This window comes from Toxorhynchites rutilus, chromosome 2, assembly GCF_029784135.1.
Source record: "Toxorhynchites rutilus septentrionalis strain SRP chromosome 2, ASM2978413v1, whole genome shotgun sequence".
NCBI classification, from domain to species: Eukaryota; Metazoa; Arthropoda; class Insecta; order Diptera; family Culicidae; genus Toxorhynchites; species Toxorhynchites rutilus.
The window spans coordinates 88,991,049-89,016,411 of NC_073745.1; the positions used below are offsets into that span (position 1 = coordinate 88,991,049).

General features: G+C 39.6%; 1 protein-coding gene across 1 annotated transcript; it reads right to left on the minus strand.

Moving 5' to 3' along the window:
• Positions 1 to 1,125: 1,125 nt before the first annotated feature.
• LOC129765909 (uncharacterized) lies at positions 1,126 to 1,692 on the minus strand. The gene has a single exon (XM_055766355.1). The coding sequence runs from the start codon at positions 1,690 to 1,692 to the stop codon at positions 1,126 to 1,128; it is 567 nt and encodes a 188-aa protein (XP_055622330.1).
• Positions 1,693 to 25,363: the final 23,671 nt, after the last annotated feature.

Genomic DNA, 25,363 nt, shown 5'->3' on the forward strand with positions numbered 1-25,363 from the left:
ATTCCAATGGGAAATTGGTACCGTTGCTGAAGGAAGTTCAGCTGTGACCCGCTGTAACACCAAGAAATCCAATCCAATGGAAAAATCGCTAACTCGGGAATGGACCGTTGTACTAACCGCATGTCTCGCCGTTGATTCAGACTGTCCAACTCCCGTTATTGGAATGCAAATCGGTCGACGTTTAAGCTTCAGCATTTGACACAGCCTCTCACTCATAACATTAACCTGGGATCCATTATCCAACAACGCTCGAGCTAGTTGTTTATTACCATTTTGATCGTGTATCGCTACCACCACCGTAGAAAGAAATACTCTAGAACTCAAGCTATTCTTTTTAGTTCCGACACTATATGATCCTGCTGTGGATCCTTCTGCTGCATCACTGTCTCTTCCGTCTGTTATTTCTGCAGCGATGTGCATCCTAGCTACGTCACTTTTCCGTCCAGTCGTTGATTCGTTGTCTTCTGAACTGCCACTTGTTGCCTTTGCTGGTTGAAATCCCGGATGCATCAATGTGTTGTGTTTCTTCCCGCATTTCTTACAGCTAAACTTCGAGTTGCAATCTCGTACCTAGTGACCTGTCTTAAAACAATTGCTACATAAACGCTTGCCGTTGACAGAATCTAACTTTTCCTTCAGCCCGAGATCCTGGAATTTTGAACACCGTACCAAATAATGCAGATCGCCACAACATAGACAAGTAGGCTCGTTCCTTCCGCCTTCCGAAGAAGCATGCACCGCTATACGCTCACGTTTCATAATTGTCTTGGGTTGGACCGAACTATTGTTTGCGTTGGACAACACCGCATCTAATACTCTTCTTCGTTTCTCCAAGAAGTCCACCAATAGCGAAAATGTTGGTTCTTTTATCGATGCGGCATGATCTTCCCATAACTGCAAAGTGCGAGAATTCAGCTTAGAGCACATCCAATGGATAATCATCGCACCCCAATGTTCCGTCTTCTCACCCAGTTGCTTCAAGATCTTCAGTCGTTGATCAAACTCGTCCACCAGTCCATGTATTTGTCCCGACGTCTCTTTTTCAATCATCGGGAATTCCATCAACGCCTGGAGATGTCGCTTCTTCAACAGGTTTTCGTTGGAGTAGCGCTTGCTGATGGTGTCTCACGCTATCATATAATTTCCGTTGGTGATCGTGAGAGACTCGATCAGTTTGGCCGCCTCCCCTTTCAGTGCAGATTTCAGATAATGAAATTTCTGCACGTCACTGAGTTCATTAGAGTCATGTATCAATGATACAAACGTTGACTTGAAAGAAAGCCAGCCTTCGAAATCCCCGTTGAACTCTGGTAGAGAAATTTGCGGTAACCGAACGGCTGTGTGCGCACCCAAAGCACCATTGTTACGACCAATAGTGTTATCCAAATTTGCTGGAGATGGAGGAGGTTCTAATTTACCCAGCAGGCTAGCCCTAATTTCGTAATAGCGTTCTTCGAAGTCAGCGTACGCTTTCGTAATATCATCTTCTAATTCGCCCTTTGTATCTTCTTCTGATAAATCTTCCTGAAGCTCATTGAATTCTTCCCAAGATGCCTCAAGCTTATCCAAACGGGATTGAACTTGCCCCTTTTTAGTTTCTGGATTATACTCTTCCAAGAAAACTACATGCCGATCGAGAGCAGCAAAAATTCGATCGCGTTTTCTGAGTTTGTCCTTAATTTTCCCAGCCATACCCTCACTGTAACCTGCTCTTGTTTTGCTAATGTGCACTACTCGAACGCCGCTCCGCCGCGGACCAACCAATGAAATGAAATAAAATTCTCACGAAGCACCACCAAACCAGAATAATAATTTTGGACAGCTACTAACCTGTAGCCTGTCAATAACAGGCCTTGATTTAATTAAGGGGGTATTCTAGTCTAGAAATCTGAAAAAATCGAAATTTTTTTTTACCATATTTCTGTAGTTTAAGTATCTAAGAATATACCCTGTACAGGATTTTTCGAAATTCTCATTATTTACTGAGTTATGGCCATTTTAGTGACGCGGTATCTAACCTGGTACGGCCAGAACAATGAACTTCAAACGCGTTTTTCTCGAAACTAGTTTTATCAAACTGGCGTACACGATATCTCAAGTTCTACTGAACCGATTTATGTCAAATTTATATGAAAATAATCTGCATACATCTCTCTATCGCCATCTCTATGAACCAATAAAAAATTCCAACTTTTTAATTTTACTATTTTTAAAAAATCGGTAAACGCAAAAAAAAACGTTTTAAACAGCATTTTTGTTATCAAACGGCCGCCATTTTGTTAAAACCCATGTTTTTGACTTGTCCGAGGTTCATGCCATAGCGACATCTTTACTGATTCAGAATCTGTTCGATTTTTTTGTTTCAGATAACCAGAAGGACTGGAATCGTGTACGCCATGGCACAACTTTTTTTTGAACACCCTCACTTCACCAGCATGTAACTATTCTAATTATGAATATTTTTTTTCCGTCCTATTTTTGTTTTATTGTTGAAAGATAGATAAACGAATAATGATATAATGGATAGTAAAAATATTCTTTGTTTTATTTTTACGGAGTTCGAAAAAACGTCCGAAATTCGTGTCTCTACACTAGAATACCCCCTTAAATATCTCCTTACGCTTTCGAATATAGTATATTTATACAGATGTTCAGCAAGATCGCTCACCGCCTCTCGTCCGAGTACTCCAGTTTCCGACAATGTGCTGATTGTGACAGCTATTTCAAACTTCCCACTGATTTTTGTAGTACGATCTGCTTCCTTGACAGCAACCAAACCGATGTAGAGATGCCGAGACCGTGGCTTAGGATACGTTATCCGAATCGTCCGCGTTATCCAATTGGCGTGAAATAATATCACGATACGATGTTGGGCGAAGTACCAATGCCGTTCAAGCGTTCAATGAAATGAAAAATTATCTTCCACAGCATCACTCAAATCAGAATAAAAATATAGGACAGCTACTAACCTGTAGCCTGTCCATAACAGGCTTTGTATTTTTTGATATTTCGAATAACGCCTATCGTCTATTCAAGAATCCACGATAACCAAGAGTGATGATTGTCACCTACCAACCGATGTGACTCCACCGTAGCATATAATAACATTTGAAACAGCCGTCCGATGCGATGTAATTCGATTCGATTAAATTTCCATATCCAGCATAATAAATTCCGTCCGTAAAAAGCTTGCCGTTGAAATATTTCACCACAGTATTTTACCAACAACCAGCAGCTATGGCGTTCGGCGCCATCAAGTCCTCTTGAAATATTTCAGCGACGATCTTATTGTCTTCAAGACAATGTAACAATGATCCAATTGTTCTCAGAACAATGGATTGATGAGTCAATTATCCTCAGAACAATGTGACACTTTGATGTAATGATGATCCAATTATCCTCAGGATAGACCCAACTCAACCACGAATCCTGGTCACGGCACCAATGTTGGGGGATTCAGGTTCGTGGGTTGAGTACTACCTCCAATAGCTCCAAAGATGCACCATTTAGCACTGGAACGTACCTTTGGTCCTACGTTGTGAAATTTTTAATTTGTCCAAACTTAATTCCTTCCTTCCTATTGAATACCGTCCTTTCCCAATCCTTCACGAATTCTGTTGTCCGCTTTCCTTTTCCTCCATAGACTTCCAACTCCAACCCATTAGTTTTCAATATATACAAATTTATTAGAACCACTTTTCAATTTTGTCACGATAATATAATTTTTGTATTTTTACAGTATTTATTCCTTGGTGATCGGTCGGATACTGATCACTATAGCAATTCTATCTCCCTTGGTCTATTGAGTTTCGTTCGTGTTCGGTCTATTGCTATAATTTTCTGAGTGTATTGTGAGTGTAGCTTATCTGTGTTATTTGTATAACAGTTTGTACAGGGTGGTCATTTTGTGTGTCATTTCAGTCTTGAAAATAATGTTTGATTTTAATTTGTTACATTTAAGTTCACGATGGCTAAATATGCAAACAAAGTGCTTTATTTATTGAAGTAAGAATATTGAGTTCTTCGGAAAGCTCGTGTGCCCACTGATGAAAACCAAATAGAGACACTGACCAAGAATGATCCTACAGTACAGAACAAATCAATTAGTAGATTCACTACAAAATTTTAAAATTATCGTTCATGAGCATCTGGTAAAGCCTGGTTACGTAAATTATTGTGATATGCGGGTTTCACACAATTTGACCGAAAACCATTAATGGACCTTCAATGGACTTTAACCGGCCGATAATTTCCATAAATTGCCAGTATTGGAAAACCAAGGGCGCCAATCCAGGACTAATTTTCATGATATGTCAATGTGATAGGCGTTGTGGTCCATCAGGGTAACGCTAAACTTCGTGTCTCTTTGACAACACGACAAATTATTTCAGAGTCTGGCTGGGAGGTGCTATCTCATCAGCTGAACTAACCGGATGTGGCACTATCAGATTGTTACTGGTTCAGGTTCCTGCAAAACCACTCAAGGGCAAGAATTTCGACTCTATGGCCAGCATGAAAAATACCTTGAACTAACTACGACGAGAAATCAAACATATTTTGGAAGGATAAAATTTTGAAACTACCTATAAAATGGTGAAGAAGCCGGGTAGGTAGCGCCATTCCCAAGATCCAAGTGGTGGATGGTTGAGCGACACCTGTCGGATAGGGCCAACCTTCCCCTATATTTATTTTGGCCTGTGCATCATTTGGCTACTTGGAGAAACAGTAATGAAGGCAAAGGGATCAGTTCATTGATTTCAACTTTCATCCATTCTTTCTATTCACTCCTATCGGCCATGTCATCAAATTGACCTTCGACGATAGAAGCAAATGAATAGCAACATTTTGGTTTTAAAAATGAACGTTGTTTACATAGCGCCAAATTGATCTCAAACACATTCAAATATTCAAATAATCTCCATCCTTCCAAGGCAATGCACTGCACATAGGAATAAAAAAAAACAAATATTTTGAGAAACTTATTTGATGAATGTGATAAACGTGATAGCATTTTCATTTTTTTTTCCAAAACTCCATTCACATCAAGTGATGTGTTTTATGACACCCAGTGTAAACAAGGCCTACGAGATTAATCGCGCTTATTTCGAACCAGATAGAATCCGGTGGGTTCTGTTTGGATTTGATCAGAATGATCCATATTTATTTCTCGTTCTTGTTGGGTGGAAGCCCAATTTTCCAGTCGAATAATTACCAGACATCGCACCGATATTAACTCGAGCTTGAGCATGTGGTTGGTGTATACATCCTACTTCAGAACGCGTCCATTCGCTATTAAAGGGTGTGTCACATCAAATTGCATCACGGAAAAAACGCTGTAGAAATTTAATTTTTAGGAATTATATCTTCAGCTTTCGCTTATAATCAGATAAGAGTGTATAGATCACGTTGGCCATGCTTCACTGTCAATTTTTCGTAAATTTGGAAAAATGTCGTCGAACGAAAAAGAGCGTCGTGAATTAATCCTGTGCACTCATTTCGAGAATCCGGAGTTGTCACATCGGGACATCGGTAAGATGCTGGGAATCGTCCAATCCACGGTCAGCAGAGTACTAAAACGATATTTCGAGAACCTAACCATCGACCGGAAGGTGAAGAACGGCAAAAATGGATGCTCCGTCACTGAAAAAGATCACAAGCGCGTAGTTAAGCAGTTTAGACGTGATCCGAGAAGTTCGGTCCGGGATGTCGCCAATAAGCTGAATTTGTCAAGTTCATTCGTCCAGCGGACCAAGCAGCGGGAGGGCCTGCGTACATACAAGGTTCAGAAGGCTCCTAATCGCGACGAAAGGCAAAACATGGTGGGGAAGACGCGAGCCCGGAAGCTGTACACCGAAATGCAGACGAAGCCGCATTGCCCGGTAATGGACGACGAATCCTACGTCAAAGCGGACTTTCGTCAGCTGCCGGGCCTGTTGTTCTTCTCCGCAGAGGACAAATTCAGCGTTCCGGAGGAGTTTCGCAAGCAGAAACTATCCAAGTTTGCCAAAAAGTACATGGTGTGGCAAGCGATCTGCTCTTGCGGAAAGCGGAGCGCCCCCTTCGTGATGACCGGCACGGTAAACGAGCAGGTTTACCTTAAGGAGTGCCTACAGAAGCGCTTACTACCACTATTGAAGCAGCACGAGAGCCCGACCATTTTCTGGCCGGATCTCGCTTCGTGCCACTATTCAAAGGACGTGTTGGAGTGGTACGAAGCCAACGAGGTCACCTTCGTGCCAAAGGAAATGAACCCGCCCAACGCGCCGGAGCTTCGCCCAATAGAGAAATATTGGGCGATTATGAAGCAGGCCCTCCGGAAGAACCCAAAAGTTGTCAAATCGGAGGCGGACTTCAAGAGAAAATGGATTTCTGTTCAAAAAAAACTACAACCTGACGTTGTACAGAACCTTATGGACGGGGTAAAAAGGAAGGTGCGAGCATACGGGCTTGGGCTCGAAGTATGAATAAAAAGAAAATGCCAAAAGTTGTTTAATAGTTTTTATTTTACTGTCTAAAATGTTAAAAAGGATCGGTCTACTGGGCGAATTTCTACAGCGTTTTTTCCGTGATGCAATTTGATGTGACACACCCTTTAGCATGTCTCCGTTATCTCGATTGGTAACTCGGTTGTTTATCTGTTTTGAGCGAACACAAAATTCTTCCGAAAGCCCATTATCAGACAGCTCTTACTGTGTCATTCGTTCAAAATGACTTGTGGTTGGCAGTCGATGTCGCGAACAGCTTATTAGGCTTTCCAATAAGAAAAACAGTCGAAAAACGAAAATATTTCCGAAGCGTGTAATTGCACAAATACCAAAACCACAGCCAGGTCGACTCATGTCGGCTAATTCAACGTGAAAACCCGCCGTATCCCTCGAATTCTTTCCCCTCGATCGGCCAAACAAAATGACGTTTGATTATGCCTATAAAATCCAATTTAAGGGACAATCTATAATGAAAAATATTTATAATTTTCGTTTCCGAAACCGTCCACTGTGTCTGATCCGCGGGAACCACTCGCGCTACCCATCGGCGGAAAAGAACTCCTGAGGCGCAAAATGTGATTCGCATTAAACGAAAATTAATTTAACGATAATTTCATTTTATTGCATTTTTTCGCTGGCCCCCTTCTCCTGTTGGTCTGGTGCTCGGATTCGATGTCCCAGTGTCGTTTTGCTTTTTTTTCAACGATTATTAGCAAGGTGCTGTGGCCAATCGCGACTGTTGAGGAGGCGCGGACGCGCGGTCGGTCCACTTTGGAAAAGACACAAATCGAAAATCGTCGTATAAATTAATCAAAAAACGATAAATGAGTGCTCTTTAGAGGGGGGCAAGCCGACGCGCGGTTAATGTCATCTCAATAATACTGCTTGGTAGGAAGCGAGAGGTGGCCACTGTGGCCAAGGGGAGTTTTGACCAGATAGCTCTTGAGTGGAATGACTTAATAGTCCACCCATTGATGCGTGAAATCAATTTAACATAATAGCCTCTCCACTGTGGACACTGTCAAATGTGCCCGAGGAGAGCAGATTTCACCGTAAATGCGCCTCGTTTGAAGCGGAAGCTGCGGATTGTGTCGTTATTCTAGGAATGATGATATCCACGGGAGTAAAGTGAGCCGGTGACTCAATGAACGGGGCTTAGATTTATCGAGACGTATTCTTGCTAAATTAACCGTTACAACGGGATGGTCACCAATGTGTCGCTCCTTGCGGCGCTTCACCTAGCCAACCTAATTGTGTCCCGAATGATTACTTTGCTAATTATGTTTATTACCGCGATCCGGTAATTGGATGCGGCTAGCGGCCTGCTGCCTTGTCATCGTTGTTGTTTTTTTGCCCGCAGAAATATATTGATATGACGACCGTTCACTCTCTGTACACACGTTTTTGGACGAGAAATTGACATATTAAGAACCTATACATGAATAACATGATGTATGAATCCTTCCGAATGGAAAACACGAATTCAAAACATTATTATTCTGTGTGGTTCCTAAAATATGTGCAATTTCAAAAATATTGCACTATGTATCTTCTTAACAGAAATGAATAATTTTGGGAACACCCGACAACGAGCATAACCGTGTACAAGTGGGAACAACTGGGAATTTCAATCCAATATTCTAAATTCTGTTTTTGGGTCGATTAATTTCTGAATAGAAAAGTTGACATTTGAATGCGGATGCAAAATCCGAATCAGGTATTTTTATCTGAAACAAAAACCTAATTACCAAATTTGGGATTAGGATCTAGTTCTAGATCTCAAACCATAAATTCAGATCTAAGAGTAGAATTAGAACTTCGAACATTCATTCTAAATTTGAATACGAAATCAAAATCCGGCATTCGAATTCGTTCATTCGATTTGAAAAAGGAAAGCTGGGGTCTAGAATCTAATATTTTGAATCACGAGTCCTTCTATGGAAACTAATTCTGCGCCAAAAATCAGTATCGAAAATACATACGGTTCAGCAAAATTCCTAATCTCGATTCTTGAGCTGTATATGAGTTTGAAATTAAAAGTCCACATCTGGATCCCACGTATGTATCTGTAGTATACATCTGCAGACCACTGCTATTTATCTGTACTAGAAGGGGTAAAAATCTGTTCTTCCAAAAATCTGTAATACTAAAACATTTGTTGCGAAGAAAGAAAATGTTTAATTTTGTTATCTCATTGTTTTGTTTAGTTTTCCCAATGTTGGATTTGATGCTTTTACACACTCCCGCTAAACTGCTGAACTGTTAAAGTGCGGACCTGCATACTATCGGTTAGTAAAAAGTTTGAGGTGCCCCACGTTTTTCGTTGAACGTTATAATGTTCAGTTATCAAGATTGTGTATATCGTGCCGTTGGTGAGTCGATTTGAAAACTTCATTTTATTGCTCTAAAAAATTGTAAAAAACTTTTCAACACTTACCCGCGTTGCACACAGTAAGGATACATAATAAGAAAATTAAAAACAATGTAAGGGATTGTATCTAGGACACGACCGCATTTTCGACGTAGAACTACGGAATGATATTATACAATCCACTTGTTTATAACTCCGGATATTATTTCAGAATGCATAGAAATTTTTTAAAAAACTTTTTTAGTTATTTTGTTTTTTTACTACTTCAGTAATAAAAATTTTCATTTTTTATTCGAACAATTTCGAACTGACTTGGAGCCTGACTGATATCGCTACCAAACTAAGACACTGTCGTTCTGAATATTAGAAATACACATATTAGTTACATATACACTGCGTTTCACAACTATAGAACCACTCATTTTTTCTGAGTTTCCAGAGATATGTATGATGTCGGGTGAATGGAGGTATATAGTGTATAATACAATAACTATCTTCATTAACAAGACTGACCATCTCTACTATATTGTTGTGTTCAGGCGCGAAACATTCTACAACTAAAATTCCAGTGTTTCTTAACTATACAACCAGATGGAAAAACTGACGACTTTCATGGCAACTCGACTGACCGTTGGCAGCACCATCTCAGATAGCAGTGGAACGTTGTGGGTGTGAAGACATGGGTTTTTTTTAAGCAACTTTGCATACTTGAAGTATTCGAAAAATAAATAGACAACTTTTTAGAAAAAGCCAAATTTTTCTCAAATTTTTACAAAAGTTTATAACTTCAAAACTATGATACCTACAAAATTCATGTCAATATAAGAAGTTGTTTAAATTTCGACACAAAATTATCAAAAAATTTTGGATAAAAATTTCGCTGACAAAAAGTTATTTTAAAAATTGAAATTCCTTTTTCTCAAAAACGTATTTTTTTTAAATTCCCAAAAATATATATATATGAATAGTCATCCTTTGACAAAGATTTTGTAGGTATCATAGTTTCTAAATTGCTCGCTGGGAGAAACAGAAGCGCTCTTTGAGGGAACGCTCTAAACGCACTTTCGCAGAAATTTTGAAGGGCGCTTCTCCACTGGCTCAAGAACAACAACCAATCAATACACACAATGTCATCGCTACGTTGCCAGTAGACGAAATGGAAGCGGATACAGCTAACGGGGGCACGCCGTTTATTTTTCAAGGGAATCCCCGGCGCAAAAATGTGACCACTCCCAAAGTTCAAGGACAAGTCCCTCCGGTGATACCCCCTGTTAGCTTGCCCAAAAAATCGAGTGCAGCGGATAAGCAAAATCAGGTCCCTCCTGGCCTCCGTGGTAATAGTTCACCTTCGAACGACCCAGCACTCGAGGGGACATCAAAAACCCCAACTGTCCCTGTTTTTCCGTCAAGTTCAACTTCCCAATCGGGATTTATAAAGTTGTCTGACTTTGTGGATCAAATCTTCAAGTGTTTTAATGTTTCCGACTCCATCAGAACCCTTGTCATCTCAATGCTTCCAGTATTAAAGACAATTTTGCAACAATTGATGCAAACATGGCCCCTCCTTGCAATGATTATCTCTCTTGATGTCTAATTTAAATAGAGAGGTCGGAGATATCACTGTTTTACAGTGGAATTTTCGTAGTCTTATGCCTAAATTGGATACATTCAAATTTCTAATTCATAAACTCAATTGTGATGTTTTTGCTCTATCCGAAACCTGGCTTTCTTCTCAAAATGATCTCTCTTTCCACGATTTTAATATAATACGCTTGGACCGCGATGACAGATACGGAGGGGTACTATTGGGGATCAATAAGTGTCACTCATTTTTTAGAATTGACCTTCCACCTATTGGAAGGATCGAAGCTGTTGCTTGTCATGCAAACATCAGAGGCAAAGACCTTTGTATAGTCAGCTTGTATTGGCCTCCGAGAGCTGCGGTTAGCCGCAAGCAACTTGTTGACATGTGCTCACTCCTTCCTGAGCCACGATTAATCTTGGGAGACTTCAACTCTCACGGAACTGCCTGGGGGGAACCGTACGACGATAATCGTTCATCGTTGATATATGACCTTTGTAACTGCTTCAATATGACCGTTTTGAACACTGGGGAAACAACACGTGTTCCTAAACCTCCTGCTAACCCAAGTGCTCTTGACCTCTCGCTTTGCTCGAATTCACTATCGTTAGATTGCAAGTGGAATGCAATCCAGGATCCCAACGGTAGTGACCACTTGCCAATCAAAATTTCTATCACCATGCATTCTTCTGAATCAATAAACATGGCATACGACCTCACAAGACACATTTTTTTTTTATTAATTCGTTTATTTTTACAGGCTCAGTTACTTAAGTTTAAAGGAGCCGAATTCTTAAATATATTTTTAAAACTATATATATATATATATATATATAAATACTTTTCTTACATCTATGGTTAGTAAGGTGGAAAACCGATTACTCGCGGTGTACTCGAGTTTAGAAGGGTGACATATTTTTAGGAGAAGGATGGGATATAAGGAAATTGTAACAATGTTGATGAGCACTCAATTCTTAAATCTATTCGTATATCTATAGTTTATTTACATTTCAACATATTCTACTATTTATAGCAAGGGGACGAATTACCCGCAAAGGACAAGACACATTGACTGGAAAAAATATGCGGACGCGATTGCTCTAGCCATCAATTCCAGAGATGGTTTGCCTCCATTGGAGGAGTATAACTTCATTTCTCGTTTGATCTATGGCGGTTCGCGCTCAAACGAAACCCATCCCAGGTTCCACTATTCGTCGAAGGCCTCCAAATCCATGGTGGGATGGCCAGTGTTCCAAGCTTTATGGAGATAAATCGAATGCATTTAAAGCTTTTCGGAAACGTGGAACCATTGAGAATTTTCAAACGTATTTGGACCTTGAAAATCAATTTAAAAACTTGATCAAAGGGAAAAAACGTGCTTATTGGCGAAATTTCGTGGGAGGTTTGTCACGAGAAACGTCAATGAAAAAATTATGGAAAGTGGCTCGAAACATGAGAAATCGCTCTTCATCCAATGAAAGCAAGGAATATTCACATCGATGGATTTTTAATTTTGCACGAAAGGTTTGTCCCGATTCCGCTCCAGTGCAAAGAATTATTCGAGATATACCACAAGATAGGTGCGATCTTGATTCCGAGTTTTCGATGGTAGAATTCTCTCTTGCTCTCCTTTCATGTAACAATTCTGCTCCGGGATCGGATAGAATTAAGTTCAACTTGCTGAAAAATCTCCCTGATGTGGCGAAACATCGCTTGTTGAACTTATTCAATCGGTTTCTGGAGCATAATATTGTTCCAGATGATTGGAGACAAGTACGAGTTATAGCTATTCAAAAACCCGGAAAACCCGCGTCCGACTTCAATTCGTACCGCCCAATAGCAATGCTGTCTTGTATACGGAAATTGTTGGAGAAAATGATCTTGTTTCGCCATGATCGATGGGTTGAAACGAATGGCCTTCTCTCAGATACACAATATGGGTTCCGCAAGGGCAAGGGGACGAATAATTGTCTTGCGTTGCTTTCTTCAGAAATTCAAATGGCTTACGCCGAAAAAAAAACAAATGGCTTCAGTATTCTTGGACATAAAGGGGGCCTTTGATTCTGTTTCAATAGAGGTTTTGTCAGACAAATTACACTCTCGGGGTCAGCCGCCTCTATTGAATAATATGTTATATAACTTGCTTTCGGGTCTCTTACATGGGACTCCCACAGGGCTCATGTTTAATTTTTTTCAACCTGGGCCATTGGGCTAGGGATCGAATTCTCCACGGAGAAAACAGAGATGGTGGTTTTTTCTAGGAAGCATAAACCAGCAAAACCAAAGCTTCAACTTTTGGGTAAACCGATCACTCATGCTATGTCATTCAAGTATCTTGGGGTTTGGTTCGACTCCAAATGTACTTGGGGGGCCCATATTAGGTATCTGAGTAAAAAATGCCAACAAAGAATAAACTTTCTCCGTACACCGGCACCTGGTGGGGAGCCCATCCCGAAGATCTTATAATGTTGTATCGAACAACTATTCTCTCAGTGATGGAGTATGGCAGTTTCTGTTTTCAATCAGCTGCCAAAACACACCTCATTAAACTCGAGGGAATTCAGTATCTTTGTCTCCGTATCGCGTTGGGATGTATGCCCTCAACGCATACCACGAGTCTCGAGGTTTTGGCAGGCTCCCACTAAAAGATCGCTTCAATTTATTATCTCTTCGGTTCCTCATCCGGTGTAAGGTTATGAACCCATTGGTGATCGGAAATTTTGAACAGCTGATCGAGCTAAATTTTCAATCTGGGTTCATGAGTCCATATCATGAATTCATCTCCATGCAGGTTGATCCTTCTTCGTATATTCCCAACCGTGTTTGTTTTCCTGACTACATCAATTCCTCTGTGCATTTTGATCTGTCCATGAAGCAGGATATCCATGGAACATCAGATTATCTTCGATCGAGGATCGTTCCAACGATCTTCGATGCAAAGTATGGGGATATCAATTGTGATAATATGTACTTTACTGATGGGTCCTCTATGAATGAGTCCACAGGATTTGGAGTGTTCAACGAATTTTTTAGCACCTCACACAGTCTTCAGAATCCTTGCTCAGTGTATATTGCTGAATTGGCAGCAATTCATTGGGCGCTGGACAGCGTCGCCTCACGACATGTTGAACACTATTACATTGTAACGGATAGTCTTAGCTCTGTCGAAGCTATCCGTTCAGTGAGGCCGGAAAAGCACTCGCCGTACTTCCTTGAGAGAATACGAGAAATTTTGAGTGCTTTATCCAGACGCTGTTATGTCATTACCTTTGTCTGGGTCCCTTCACATTGCTCAATTCTGGGTAATGAGAGGGCTGACTCATTAGCAAAGGTAGGTGCAATTGAAGGCGATATTTATCAGCGTCAAATCGCCTTCAATGAATTTTATTCTTTAGTCCGCAAAAATACCATAGTTAACTGGCAACGCAAATGGAACGAAGATGAATTGGGCCTGTGGCTCCACTCGATTATCCCTAAGGTTAGCCTCAAACCATGGTTCAAAAGTCTGGACTTGAGTCGGTACTTTATTCGCACCTTCTCCCGACTCATGTCCAATCACTGTTCGTTAGATGCGCTACTCTTTCGTATTAATCTTGCCGACAACAATCTTTGTGTTTGTGGCCAAGGTTACCACGACATCGAACACGTTGTTTGGTCGTGCGAGCTGTATCTTGTCGCCAGATCGAATTTAGTAGTCACCCTTCGGGCCCGAGGAAGGCAGCTCATGATGCCGGTGAGAGACGTGTTGGCTCGGTTAGACCTTGATTAAATGTCCCAAATATATGTATTCCTTAAAGCTATCGATCTTCGTGTGTGATTGTCCTTATACCCTTAGTTTTTCCTTTTCCTTTTCCTTTGTGAGAGATCGGATCCCTTCTTAAGAATAAGATGAAATGTAAATACATATTAGATATAAGATAGGTTTAAGAATTGAGTGTGATGAGTGTGATTGAGAGTGTGAGTGTGATCATTGTCAACATATCCTCATATCCCCTCCTTTTCCTGAAGAAAATATGTCACCCTTCTAAACTCGAGTCGACCGCGAGTAATCGGTTTCCTATATTATTAACATTAGAATTAAGGAAAAATGTATATATACTAGTAACAATACAGTAAGATGTTCGGCTCCTTTAAACCTATGTAACTGAGCCTGTAAAAATAAACGATTTAAATAAAAAATAATAATAGTTTCTAAATTATAAACTTTTATAAAAAATTAAGAAAAAAAAAATTGGCTTTATCCAAAAAGCAGTCTAATTGTTTTTCGAATATCTCAAGTATGCAAAGTAGCTTAAATGACCCATGTCTTTACACCCACAACCAGGGTTGCCAATAATATTTTTCAAAAGAACTGGAAGATTGCTCTTAAAAAAACTGGAAGAAAACTGGATCCTGAAAAATTGTTTCATTTTAAGAAGTTCGGCTTCATTCGCTATCCAACTCTTGACGAGTAAAGTTCAGTGTCGTTATTGTGCGTTGCCACTTTTACAATTGTGCGATTGGTATAGTGTACGAGTGAAGGTCATTGCTGTCCGCTTTCGAATTGACCTTTTGTGAAGTGGAACAAAGGAAGCAGCGCTCTTGCAGCTTGCAGCCCTTGGCGACTGTTGAACATCGGCATAACGGGATCGCCATCGTGTGGCTGTCGTTAACGGGAATTAACATCACGTGACCGTGTGAGCTATTCTTGCGCTATTGTGTTGATCCATAGCGCGTAGCCTCTGTCTCTCCCTGGTTAGGGCAGTAGAGCGCAGTATCTGAACAACTTTTATTTTAAGGTACACATATTTAATATTAATATTATTATTCAACTCATTTGTTCATTGTTTAATATTATTATCATAATTTATTTTTGTTTTGTTATTTTTTTTTTTCGAGAATATTGTTAAAATCAATAATATATTAGAAATAAGACAGAAATTTTTGTAAAATGGAGGATAGTGGAGGATCTCCAGAGATGGAGATCTCCGATAATGAATCCCATTTAAGATCTGGGAAAAAACATAAACGAGTCCCTCAAAAAGAAGATAATTCTTCTGGGGACGAATCTGCTCATCCTTCCAAGCCCCCCTCTAAGAAAATAGCAAGCCTCCCTTCTGAACCGACTGTTACTTCCACTCCCCCTCTCCCATCATCGATTTCGCTTCCCCCTTCTGATGTTTCCGATCCAACCCAATCCTCGTCCTCGTCTTCTCCCTCTGTTGTTTCCGCTCCACGTGTCAGAGTTTATCCAGAAGATGCACCTGGAACTGGCCCGTGGGTTGTTTTCCTCCGGCCAAAACCAAAAGGAAAAAGCCTTAACGTGATTCAGATCATGAAAGATCTGGCCAGATACACTTCTGTATCTGAAATTCGCAGGGTTAGACCGAACAAATTGCGGGTTGTCGTGAATGAACGGAAACACGCAAACGAGATTGTTGCTGATCAACATTTCACTCTCGAATATCGAACATTTATACCCTCCCATAACGTAGAAATTGAGGGGGTGATAACTGAAACGGGTCTGACGAGCGAACAAATAAAAAAAGAAGGAAAAGGCAAGTTCAAGAAGCTTCCTTCAATGGAAGTAAATATCTTGGACTGTCGCCAACTCGGGAAACTCTCCCATGATGGGGACCAAACTAAATTTACGCCGTCAGACTCGTTTCGAGTCACCTTTGCTGGTGCCGCCCTCCCTGACTACGTTATGGTGGACAAATTGAGACTACCTGTGCGACTCTTCGTGCCAAAGCCCATGACTTGCAACAAATGCAAGTCAGTTGGTCACACTTCAGATTATTGTGCCAACAAGGAGCGCTGTGCCACTTGCGGAGAGCAACATGAGGGGAAATCCTGCAGTGCGACTGAGCATAAGTGTCCATATTGCGGAGGATCCCCACACGCGCTCTCAGCTTGTGAAACTTACAAGAGTCGCTGGGAGAAACAGAAGCGCTCTTTAAAGGAACGCTCGAAGCGCACTTTTGCGGAAATTTTAAAGGGCGCTTCTCCACTGGCCCAACAACAACAACAACCAATCTCAACACACAATATCTTTTCCACGTTGCCAGTTGATGAAATGGAAGCGGACACAGCTAGCGGGGGCATACCGTTTATTTTCAAAGGGAATCCCCGGCGCAAAAATGTGACCACTCCCAAAGTTCAAGAACAAGTCCCCCCGGTGATACCCCCAGTTAGCTTGCCTAAAAAACCGAATGCAGCGGACAAGCAAAATCAGGTTCCTCCTGGCTTCCGTGGGAATAGTTCACCTTCGAACGACCCAGCACTCGAGGGGACATCAAAAACCCCAACTGTCCCTATTTTTCCGTCCAGTTCAACTTCCCAATCGGGATTTATAAAGTTTTCTGACCTTTTGGATCAAATCTTCAAGTGTTTTAATGTTTCCGATTCCATCAGAACCCTTGTCATCTCAATGCTTCCAGTATTAAAGACAATTTTACAGCAATTGATGCAAACATGGCCCCTCCTTGCAATGATTATCTCTCTTGATGTCTAATTTAGATAGAGAGGTTGGAGATATCACTGTTTTTCAGTGGAATTGTCGTAGTCTTATCCCTAAATTGGATACATTCAAATTTTTAATTCATAACTTCAATTGTGATGTTTTTGCTCTGTCCGAAACTTGGCTTTCTTCGCGAGATAATATCTCTTTCCACGATTTTAATATTATACGCTTGGACCGTGATGACAGATACGGAGGGGTACTATTGGGGATCAATAAGTGCCACTCATTTTTTCGAATTGACCTTCCACCTATTGGAGGGATCGAAGCTGTTGCTTGTCATGCAAACATCAGAGGCAAAGACCTCTGTATTGTCAGCTTGTATTGGCCTCCGAGAGCTGCGGTTAGCCGCAAACAACTTGATGACATGTGCTCACTCCTTCCTGAGCCACGATTGATCTTGGGAGACTTCAACTCTCACGGAACTGCCTGGGGGGAACAGTACGACGACAATCGTTCATTGTTGATATATGACCTTTGTAACAGCTTCAATATGACCGTTTTAAACACTGGGGAAACAACACGTGTACCTAAACCTCCTGCTAACCCAAGTGCTCTTGACCTCTCGCTTTGCTCGAATTCACTATCGTTAGATTGCAAGTGGAATGTAATCCAGTAGTGATCACTTGCCAATCAAAATTTCCATCACCATTGGGTCGAATTCTTCTGAATCTATAAACATGGCATATGACCTCACAAGACACATTGACTGGAAAAAATATGCGGACGCGATTGCTCTAGCCATCAATTCCAGAGATGGTTTACCTCCATTGTAGGAGTATAACTTCCTTTCTCGTTTGATCTATGACAGCGCGGTTCGCGCTCAAACGAAACCCATCCCAGGCTTCACTATTCGTCGAAGGCCTCCCAATCTATGGTGGGATAGCCAGTGTTCCAAGCTTTATGTAGAAAAATCGAATGCATTTAAAGCTTTTCGGAAACGTGGAACCATTGAGAATTTTCAAACGTATTTGGACCTTGAAAATCAATTTAAAAACTTGATCAAAGGGAAAAAACGTGCTTATTGGCGAAATTTCGTGGGAGGTTTGTCACGAGAAACGTCAATGAAAAAATTATGGAAAGTGGCTCGAAACATGAGAAATCGCTCTTCAACGAATGAAAGCGAAGAATATTCACATCGATGGATTTTGAATTTTGCACGGAAGGTTTGTCCTGATTCCGCTCCTGTGCAAAAAATTGTTCGAGATATACCACAAGATAGGTGCGATCTTGATTCCGAGTTTTCGATGGTAGAATTCTCTCTTGCTCTCCTTTCATGTAACAATTCTGCTCCGGGATCGGATAGAAAAAATCTCCCTGATGTGGCGAAACATCGCTTGTTGAACTTATTCAATTGGTTTCTGGAGCATAATATTGTTCCAGATGATTGGAGACAAGTACGAGTTATAGCTATTCAAAAACCCGGAAAACCCGCGTCCGACTTCAATTCGTACCGCCCAATAGCAATGCTGTCTTGTATACGGAAATTGTTGGAGAAAATGATCTTGTTTCGCCTTGATCGATGGGTTGAAACGAATGGCCTACTCTCAGATACACAATATGGGTTCCGCAGGGGCAAGGGGACGAATGATTGTCTTGCGTTGCTTTCTTCAGAAATTCAAATGGCTTACGCCGAAAAAAAACAAATGGCTTCAGTATTCTTGGACATAAAGGGGGCCTTTGATTCTGTTTCAATAGAGGTTTTGTCAGACAAATTACACTCTCGGGGTCAGCCGCCTCTATTGAATAATATGTTATATAACTTGCTTTGTGAGAAACATTTGAACTTTTCTCACGGAGATTCGGCAGTAAGTCGGGTCTCTTACATGGGCCTCCCCCAGGGCTCATGTTTAAGCCCCCTTTTGTACAACTTCTATGTAAGCGACATCGACAATTGCCTTACACAAAATTGCAGCCTAAGACAACTTGCAGATGATGGAGTGGTGTCTGTCGTAGGATCAAACGAATCCGACCTGCAAGGACCCTTACAAGATACTTTGAACAATTTTTCAACCTGGGCCATTGGGCTAGGGATCGAATTCTCCACGGAGAAAACAGAGATGGTGGTTTTTTCTAGGAAGCATAGACCAGCAAAACCAAAGCTTCAACTTTTGGGTAAACCAATCACTCATGCTATGTCATTCAAGTATCTTGGGGTCTGGTTCGACTCCAAATGTACTTGGGGGGCCCATATTAGGTATCTTAGTAAAAAATGTCAACAAAGAATAAACTTTCTCCGTACAATTACCGGCACCTGGTGGGGAGCCCATCCCGAAGATCTTATTATGTTGTATCGAACAACTATTCTCTCAGTGATGGAGTATGGCAGTTTCTGTTTTCAATCAGCTGCCAAAACACACCTCATTAAACTCGAGCGAATTCAGTATCTTTGTCTCCGTATTGCGTTGGGATGTATGCCCTCAACGCATACCATGAGTCTCGAGGTTTTGGCAGGCGTACTCCCACTAAAAGATCGCTTCAATTTATTATCTCTTCGGTTCCTCATCCGGTGTAAGGTTATGAATCCATTGGTGATCGGAAATTTTGAGCAATTGATCGAGCTAAATTTTCATTCTAGATTCATGAGTTCATATCATAAACACATTGCTCAATTCCGGGTAATGAGAGGGCTGACTCATTAGCAAAGGTAGGTGCAATTGAAGGCGATATATATCAGCGTCAAATCGCCTTCAATGAATTTTATTCTTTAGTTCGCAAAAATACCATCGCTAACTGGCAACGCAAGTGGAATGAAGATGAATTGGGCCGGTGGTTTCACTCGATTATCCCAAAGGTTAGCCTCAAACCGTGGTTCAAAAGTCTGGATTTGAGTCGGGACTTTATTCGCACCTTCTCCCGACTCATGTCCAATCACTGTTCGTTAGATGCACTACTCTTCCGTTTCAATCTTGCTAGCAGCAATCTCTGCGTTTGTGGCCAAGGTTATCACGACATCGAGCACGTTGTTTGGTCATGCGAGGTGTATCTGGTCGCCAGATCGAATTTAGAAAACTCCCTTCGGGCCCGAGGAAGACAGCCCAATGTGCCGGCGAGAGATGTGTTGGCTCGGTTAGACCTTGATTACATGTCCCATATATATGTTTTTCTTAAAGCTATAGATCTTCGTGTGTGATTGTCCCTACATCCTTATACCCTCCTTTCCTTCCTTTGCGGGTAATTCGTCCCCTTGCTATAAATAGTAGAATAAGTTGAAATGTAAATAAACTATAGATATACGAATAGATTTAAGAATTGAGTGTTCATCAACATTGTTACAATTTCCTTATATCCCATCCTTCTCCTAAAAATATGTCACCCTTCTAAACTCGAGTACACCGCGAGTAATCGGTTTTCCACCTTACTAACCATAGATGTAAGAAAATTGTTTATATATATATATAGTTTTAAAAATATATTTAAGAATTCGGCTCCTTTAAACTTAAGTAACTGAGCCTGTAAAAATAAACGAATTAATAAAAAAAAAAAGAAGTTCGGCTTCGATTTATTTAAAATCATTTTTTACCAACTCCAGTGCTTGAAAAATAGAATTTACTTCGAAGCTTCTTGCCGTATAACATTCAGTTCATAAAATAACGAAATAAACCATTTATTAACCATTCGTTTCCCACCACTCGAGCAATACAGTAAAACAATATTTGAGGATCTTGTCGTCTTGAGCCTCTAGAAAATACAGTTTTATTTGGATAAAACTAGAAAAATCTCGTATTTATTGCTCGACAATGTTATTAATAGAGATACTTGGGGACATGGTTTCTGATTCTAGATCACTGCGTCAAATCTAATCTAAATCATCGATTCTTTTACTTCTAACTCGAATTTTGACATTTATGTAGTGTCGCTTTTGACCATCTTCGTTACTATCTTTTTCGCACTCACGAAGAATGTAGAATAAAAAAAAACTACGCCGGCAAATGACGGATCTCTATACGAACATGTCCGGAAAATAACTTAAAACTATTGAGAATCATAGCAGAGGGCCTTAGAGGCGAATGAACTGCAAAGTTTAAAGCCTCTTAAAAACAAAGAAGAAGAAGAAGATAGCAGAGGGCCCAAAGTCCCTAAGGGGATAGTACACTATGAACATCATGAAAAGTATGTGATTTTCGCAATGTTTTTTTAACGAGAAAATAAATTATTATGATTTATCTGATATCACAGTTTTATTAGGTATGTATTACTTAACAAACAAAAAATACATTGGTGTCAATTGGACTGTCCCCTGAATAGCCGCAACCGATTTCAATTTTTTTTTCAAAATATTGATTTTTGACGAAATGGCGACACTTTTTGTAACTTCGGAACGGAGCATCGGACAAACCTGGGATAAAAACTCCAGTAAAGTGGACATCCCAAAGAACATATTAGGCCAGAAATATTTTTTTGAATTTTTTCAAGTTACCATAGTGTAACGGATGTAAATGGAAGCAAAATCACTTGAGTTCCATATTCATATCATTTATAGTCAATGAAGCACATTTACCCTATGATTTTCTGATTTTCGGAATGATTTGGAGGATCTATAACATCTGAGGTTTATATAAACTCAAAGCCAGCATAGTACGCGGGCTCTATGAACCAATGTGGGTAAATTTTCTTGTTATGAACATTGTACCAGTCGTTGTTGAAATGGTAAAATTCGAAGTGTAAGCAGGAGAAAAATAACACTGAGAATGTGTAATAAAAGAAAGATCGATCCAAGTTAAACACACAATGGATCGATCGAATGAAAATTGTTAAAAAATGGTCAAGGAATAGGAAAGGTAAGAGATGATAATATTTATGCTTTGTCAATTTATTTTATATGAAATTGGTAAAACTGAAGCCCACATATAAAAAACTGGATAAAACTGGACAATATCTTAAAAAACTGGAAGATTTTAGGGTTTAACTGTTTGACTGAATCGAGCAAAAAAAAAACTGGAAGAATCCAGTTTAAACTGGAACATTGGCAACGCTGCCCACAACGTTTCACTATTATCTGGCATGGTGCTGCCAAATCCTAAGTCGAGCTGGCATGAAATTCGTCAACTTTCACTCCTTTACAAAATGAACGTCAATTTAACATGAATTACGATAAGTTCCTAATTCGTAGGTCATCTTTAGTTCTCAATCAGTTCAAATAACCCATTCGGGGTGGTTACGACCAACCTGTGCCATGTTGTAGTGTGTATCTCGTTCTACGCAGAGGGTACTGATCGTTTGGGCTCTTCAAATGACTCATATTGCTTGTAAGCTGCATCTACTACTCGTACGATCACTCCTCATAAGTTCCTGATAGGGTTTTGATTTAGCAAACAAACTGACCAGTCCAGAATTTGAAGCCCCTATTCATTAAGCCCTGCTATGATCTTCCACATTTCATGAATTGATACCAAATTACCCAATTATCACATTGATTTTGATGCAAAACCAGCAGTAAGTAATTCTGAAGTACTTCCTTGCACTTCTGACTGTTCATTCGTGTTGATGGTAAGCTATCTAAACCATGCCTTCTTGAGAGGATTCTCTCCAAACCAAAAAAAAAACTTTTTTCAAAGCTGCGAGTCCAAAAACAAATGTGGAAGCTAATCCTATGGGTTTCACTATTTCTGGAGAACTTCTCTGATAAAAAGAAATTCAACTTGAATAGAATTTCTTCATACTGGAAGGAATTGCGGAACGTGTTATTTAATTTCCCATCTCGTAATTTTGCAGGCGGCAATTTGATGGTTGACTATCCTAACATCATGACATATATTATTTTATTCGATGTTGAAAATTGTTATGGAGTGCTGAAATTGATTGAAACTATTGAGCAAATGTAGATTGAGAAACGATATTGCGAAATTTAAGCTAAAGATTTCTGTCAGCATCCGTTAAAACATCGGTTTCGTGAGAACTGTCGGCGAGTGCAGACGTGTACTTCGGTCGCTCCGATCGCTCTACTTCATTTTCTCTCAAGTGTTAAGTGGTAGATTAATAGAGTGATACAAAAATACTGTTTCGTAATCAGTCCGAAACAAATTCGTGAATCTATCGATTAGCAAATCTCGTTGAGCTATGTAAATTGAGAATTAACTTCCACGCAAATCTAAATTTTCCGGTGTGCTAACGGTGATGCTTATAATCTTATTGTGTTCATCGATGCGCGCTGTGTTTAGTGCGAAGCAGTCCTCTGAACAGAAATAGGGAGAGTTGGATCCTCCATTTTTGATAGCGACATAAAGGAATCAACAAGCTAAGTCCATATTTCTTATTGTATTAGCATTAGCATTAGCATTGAGCAAGTTGCACAATATCGTAGGTGGTACGAATTCAGAACTGTTATGTTAAAAGCTAGCCTTCATCCGTTGCTGATGATTAGTAATATCTCTTAGATGAAGACATGTTTTCTCCAACAGTTAAGAATTGTCCTGGCCACGTCCTTGCAACTGCTAAGGAAAAGGGAAGGAATGTTAGTTCAACATTTACTTAAGAGAGATGCAGAGAACTCTACGACCTCTCATAAATGTCACGGGAATTTAGGGATGTGTTAGTAGGGAAGGTAAGCCATAGGATACACTCAGCCGGTGTTCCTGGCAAAGCTTGTTATAACTGATAATCTAGCGGTATTTAATAATTATTTTATTTTAATATTATTATTACTACTACTATTACTATTACTATTACTATTACTATTACTATTACTATTACTATTACTATTACTATTACTATTACTATTACTATTACTATTACTATTACTATTACTATTACTATTACTATTACTATTACTATTACTATTACTATTACTATTACTATTACTATTACTATTACTATTACTATTACTATTACTATTACTATTACTATTACTATTACTATTACTTTTACTATTACTATTACTATTACTATTACTATTACTTGATGCAAGTGGTATCTGTTGGAAGAATTGGTTAATAAAATTATATAAAACTAAATTGTAGAATGATATAAATGGATTCCGGCCTTCCGATCGTCATTTTTAGCTGTATGGAAAGAATTATTTTGAGAGATTGTGATTGTTGTGAATTATTGATTAAGGAGAGCATCAGTTTCAACTTCAACTATTAGATTCTTTCCTTCATAGTTTCCTCTACAACTCTTCGCCACAACAACTATATGCTCGATCTGATGTGCTAAAAACAGGTTCAAAAAATGTACATACATTGTATTTGAGCCCTACTGACAGTTCAGATGTTGACACTATCGCACCTCAACCAGTATGATAGACATGAGCGACGACGACGACGACGACAAGACATGATATAAATGAAGCAAGCCAATCGTTGTCACATTAGTAGCTGAAAAAGAATTTGTCTGTCATATTTTTATTTAATCTCTATCGTTTAAGAAAATATAAAATATAAAATTACTGCAGGGTTTAACAAAATTACTAATATATAAGAGATGTAAGAGGATTATTAAACATATTTGATTGAAAATAAAATTTAATTAATAGGTTTCTAAAACACTGCGATACTATTTAGTAAAATGACACAAATTCACTACGAACTTCTGATGAATGTCACGGGCTGTGTGCAAAGAAGTGTTTAGTTAAATATTGATATGTTAACATCAATACAATTATTATTTTTACTTTTAATGGGTCTATAATGTAAGTTTTAGCAACTTTAACATTGGGTAAGAAAATTGTATTGCAGAGCTCGGAACACTGCCACGGCTGCCTATGCTTTCAAAAACAGTAAACGGAAAAGTATTAAATTCAATCTAAATGCCTCGGCCAACGAAGAGAAGGGTTAAGGCTTTCCAACGTGAATATGTGAAAACAATACGATCAACGAAGGAAAATATTAAGGAATTATCAACATCGAGTTACTATGCGGAAGAACTTGTTAATACTAAAAGTGCCCCAATTCGCATGTGTTATAAATTTGCTCATGTTACGCTCGCGTATAATCAGAATCATATGCAAATGCACCTTCTATATATATTTATATTTGCAATTGTTCATCGGAACATATCGTTCATACATTTTACTTTAGTATTGAATTGTTATTTGTTTTTTTTTTCAAATGTATTCAAAGACTCGTGTCAATGAAGCGACACACAGTCTGATAAGTGAATTGATCTATTTACGTGTGCTTTGCTCTTCTCTCACAAACACTATTACCCCATTTTTACACGAGGGTTTACCTATACTACTACAATGGCTAGCTTCCACCTTCACCTTAACTCAATTTTGTTTTCTATTTCAGCTTGATTTGTCTCAAGTTGTCTCAGTGATGTTAAAGTAGAGTGACAATTATAGTTAGCATTCTATTCTAGCATGCTAGCTATTAATGTGTAAGAGCTGTAACATGAACGGACATGTTTTTCCGCTGTATTGTTGGTGCCAATAAGAAGGCTATATAGTTATGTGGAGAAAAAACAGATCTCGCGAAAGTATGCAC